Source organism: Brassica oleracea, chromosome C6 (assembly GCF_000695525.1).
Source record: "Brassica oleracea var. oleracea cultivar TO1000 chromosome C6, BOL, whole genome shotgun sequence".
Taxonomy (NCBI): domain Eukaryota; kingdom Viridiplantae; phylum Streptophyta; class Magnoliopsida; order Brassicales; family Brassicaceae; genus Brassica; species Brassica oleracea.
Window position 1 is genome coordinate 16,253,438 of NC_027753.1, and position 4,244 is coordinate 16,257,681.

At 24.6% G+C, this 4,244-nt stretch overlaps 1 protein-coding gene across 1 annotated transcript; it reads right to left on the reverse strand.

The window, feature by feature from the left end:
• Positions 1–194: 194 nt before the first annotated feature.
• Positions 195–557, reverse strand: LOC106297588 (tubulin beta-4 chain-like). Its single transcript, XM_013733796.1, has one exon. The coding sequence runs from the start codon at positions 555–557 to the stop codon at positions 195–197; it is 363 nt and encodes a 120-aa protein (XP_013589250.1).
• Positions 558–4,244: the final 3,687 nt, after the last annotated feature.

The window sequence follows — 4,244 nt, forward strand, 5'->3', positions numbered from 1 at the left end:
TGACAAACTTGGAAACCTACACAGAGATCAAAACCAAATGTATCACAGCGATAACAGCATCAACGAAACCTATATCAAATACCTCACAGAGATCTCAAATCAAATCACGCACGACGATAAAACAGATCGAGATTCAAAAACAAAATCAGTTATCCTCTCACCTTGTAGGCAATCGCTGTTCTCAGCTTCCTTCCTCACAACATCGAGAACACGGAATCGATCAACTTGGCTCCCTCCGTGTAGTGGCCTTTCGCCCAGTTATTCCCAGCGCCGGACTGGCCAAAGACGAAGTTATCGGGACGGAAAATCTGACCGTAGGGTCCAGATCTGAGGGAATCCATGGTGCCAGGCTCCAGATCCATGAGGACGGTGCGAGGGACGTACTTTCCGCCGCTCGCTTCGTTGAAGCAGACATCGATACGTTCGAGCTTGAGGGGAGCGTCGCCGACGTATTGCCCGGTGTGGTCAATGCCGTGCTCGTCGCAGATTACTTCCCAGAACTTGGCTCCGATCTGATTTCCACATTGGCCGCCTTGGATGTGGAGGATCTCTCTCATTTTCTTGCTGGAATCGTCGAATCTAGTAGGAATCGCGTTTATGTTCAGCTTAAAATCGAAAAGTGCTGTTAGAAAAGTGGCATTAGTGGCAATTCCCCAAATTATTATATACAGATTTTATATTCGTGCTATGCGCAAATCTATTTTAATATTTTAGTTTAAATTTTAAATGAAAAAAAATATAATAATTTATATAAACTTTATTTCTATGAAAATGTTTAAACTATGATGTTTTTTTTATTTTTATTTTACTTATGTTTGTCTATAAAATTATTTTCTTTAGTTTTCTTACCATTTAGTATATCTATTTATATTTATATTTTAATTTGTGTTTACACATAATTATATTATTTAATCAAATTATTACTTTTTAATTATTAGATAGGTTTCTCAATACATATAAATCACAAATATACTATTGTAAATATTTTTATTATACATTTTACCTATCTTTTTTATTTGAATGGCATAAGAGATTAATCTATTATGAGCAAAAATGTATTGGAAATAATTTTATTTATTTTTTTAAAAATGTATATATGTGATAGTATAATATTTAAATATAAAACTTAATCACAATAAATATTTTTCTGAACATAAATAATATTAATAGTTTTTGTTAGATAATAGAAAAAAGAATACAAATATAACTAATTTTGACTAATTTAAGTAATATTTTGTATATTGAGATATAATATAAAGAATCTACCATATTAGATTTATCTTCTACTTGATTTAAATAACTATGATATATAGTAGTGAACTTTATATGAATGTATGATGAAATTAAATAGATATGGTTTTACTCTCTGAAAGTATATCACATATTAGTGTTGATGGTAAGATAAACGTTTGCTTGTTTTGTAGTTCTACATGAAGATTTGTAACACCTTTTGTAACCTGTTACATAATTTGACAATTGATTTTGTAGTTTGTAACTTCTAATAAAAAAATAGTTTACCTTTTACATAGAATGTTTCTTGTAATCTTGTGTAATATTTCATTGTTTTTGTTTTGTTGATTTGTATTTTTATATTTTGCATTACCGTGTTGATGAATGCAAATTGACTAATTTTCTTATCATTTTTTTAAGTTTATCGTTCAGATTATAATTTATTATTGATATGCCGTAGCAATTTTATTGGAATTTTTAACGAAATTTAATATAAACTTGGATTCAATATTTTTAATGAGATGAAAAACCATTTAGTTTGCTTTATTATTAATGTATAATTTTTAAAAAGCATATTTTGATTAGCTTCTATAAGGGTTATGTTTGTATTATCTTATAAAATTTGTATCTAAACATAAAATATAGTGTTGATAAAAAATTTAACTGCTGATTATTAAACAATTTTTGCTGTCTTGTGATTGAAAAGAAACCGTTTGAAACTCATAAAGAAGTTATCTTTTAACAATATGTATTTCATATAAATGGATTCCTCTTGTCAGTAACTGTTTGATAAAAAAAGTTGTAAACTCAATGAAAATAATAAAGTGGTTTAAGAAAGAAAAGAATTAAAACCAGGTATTAGTTTAGCTAGTTTTGGAATTTTTGTGATATATTATCAGTTTAGATGATTTTTAACTTTATATCTATTTTTCAAAGTTTTTATGTTAGCAGTTTTGACATCAATTACCCATTGACTTAAATAGGCAAAGTTTGAAGAGGATACCTAGCTCTCCCATCTTCTCGAAGATAGCCTCTGCTTTGTTAACGTTTTGGTAACATCTCGTGTAGGTGTTTAAGAGTGTAGAGTAGCCCTTCATCTTCTCCTGGATGTTTCTTTCGAAAAACTTGAGATATTGACATTTTTTATAATTATAAAGATTAAGTTAATTAATAATAGGTTTTCTCTTTTGTTACTTTACTTTATTTCCTGTTTTTACGTATTTCTTTTGTAAATATTACTAAATTGTTTTTGATTTTCCATTTTAATTTAATAATTAGCATTTTTAAGTTAGGTGTCATATGTTAAATTCATTTTTTTCGCTTACGTTATATTAATTTAGTTTTAAAAAATAATATTTTTGGAAATATTGACATTTTAAAAATTAGCAAACTAAAATGCTAATTTTTCATTTTGTGATTGGTTGTTTTAAGTTATATGATTTATGCCTTCAACTTATATATAGTACATGTTATTTGTGAATATTTTCATTAGCATACAGCTTAAACTTTGAAAATCATGAGTAAAATTAATTTACTTATAGTTTTTTGAAAGTCTTTCATTTTTAATTAATTTAATTTCGTATTTTATTTTTATACTAAAATTCGTAAAATATTATATATATTAAGTTAATTTATTAATAATGTTTTACTTTTTTAACTTACCTTATTTAATATTGGTTTCTATTTTGTTTTGAAATAAACAATTTTTGGAAATGTTGACATTTTCAAAAATAGCAAACTAAAATGTTGATTTTTCATGTTTTGATTTGTGGTTTTAAATCTTACGTCGCTCTCAATAGCTTATAGCTTCAACTTTCATATAGTACTAGATTTGGACACGTGCGTTGCAACGGGCTTTATTTGATATTTTAATTCAATAAAAAATATTAAAAGAATTATTTTTTTTTAAATTGTTTTTTCATATGTTATGTGAAATTTATTTTATAATTAAGAACTCGTTTACACACATAAATTTCAGTTAATATTTGTTAGAGCTAGAAAAACATTCAAACGTAAAAATTTAAACCGGATCCAACCCAAAATAATAATTATAATGAAATAAAAAGGAATTTAGAAGTTAAATAAGGCCAAGAAGCAATGACAACATTATACACTTTCTTATGTACTAATTTAATGTTTTATTAAACTTATCTGATGTTAAATAATTTTCTTGATTCATTATTTATTAATGATATATTTTCTTAATAACATTTTAATTTAAATGAATTATAAACTAATGCATATAAAAACATGTGTTTGATTTTCGTATAACCAAACACATAAATACCAATCACGACAACATCCTAAGTTTTGATTTTTTTAAAAATTTAATAGCTTTAGCATCATACTCGTTATCAAAATCTTTTTTTTTAAAATACTATTGAGTAGGTATTTTTAATTTTGTTAGGATTTTTTAAAAAGGAAAAAAAATATTTTCTAAATCTTGTTTTTATTTAAAATTAAAAAAAAAGAAAAACTATCAAATACTTTTTTATATTTTTGTTTAGGATTATAGAAAAGGAAGAGTTTTATTATATAAACTTTTACAATTATCTTATGTTTTTAATTTCCGAAAAATGTTATTGCTATCAAATAATTATTTCTAGTTATTATTAAATAATTTTAAATTATTATTTTTACGGTTCATATTAATATTATTTTTACACTTCATTTTTAATTAAATAATTTTTAGTATCATGTTCATCATCAAATTTTCTATACTATCAAATAACTTCTTACAATTCTCTTATGGTTAGAAATTAAAAAATATGATACAAATCTCTTTTGTTTAGAATCTTCTCTATTAAAAGAGAAGTACCATTTTTATCTACCATAAAAAAGTCATACTAGCCTTATTAGGTCAATTTCATTAATTACATTTATTAAATTATTTATATTAATTTATTCAATATATAAAGATATTAATAATAAACCAATTTTAACTGTAAATTTAAATTTTATTTTTAGTTATAACAAAATGTTGAGAAAAAATCTAACAAAATCTTTCTAAAAAT

What these genes read in the sequence shown, in the direction of transcription:
- LOC106297588 (XM_013733796.1), bottom strand. Translation starts at nt 557, where the DNA reads ATGAGAGAGATCCTCCACATCCAAGGCGGCCAATGTGGAAATCAGATC.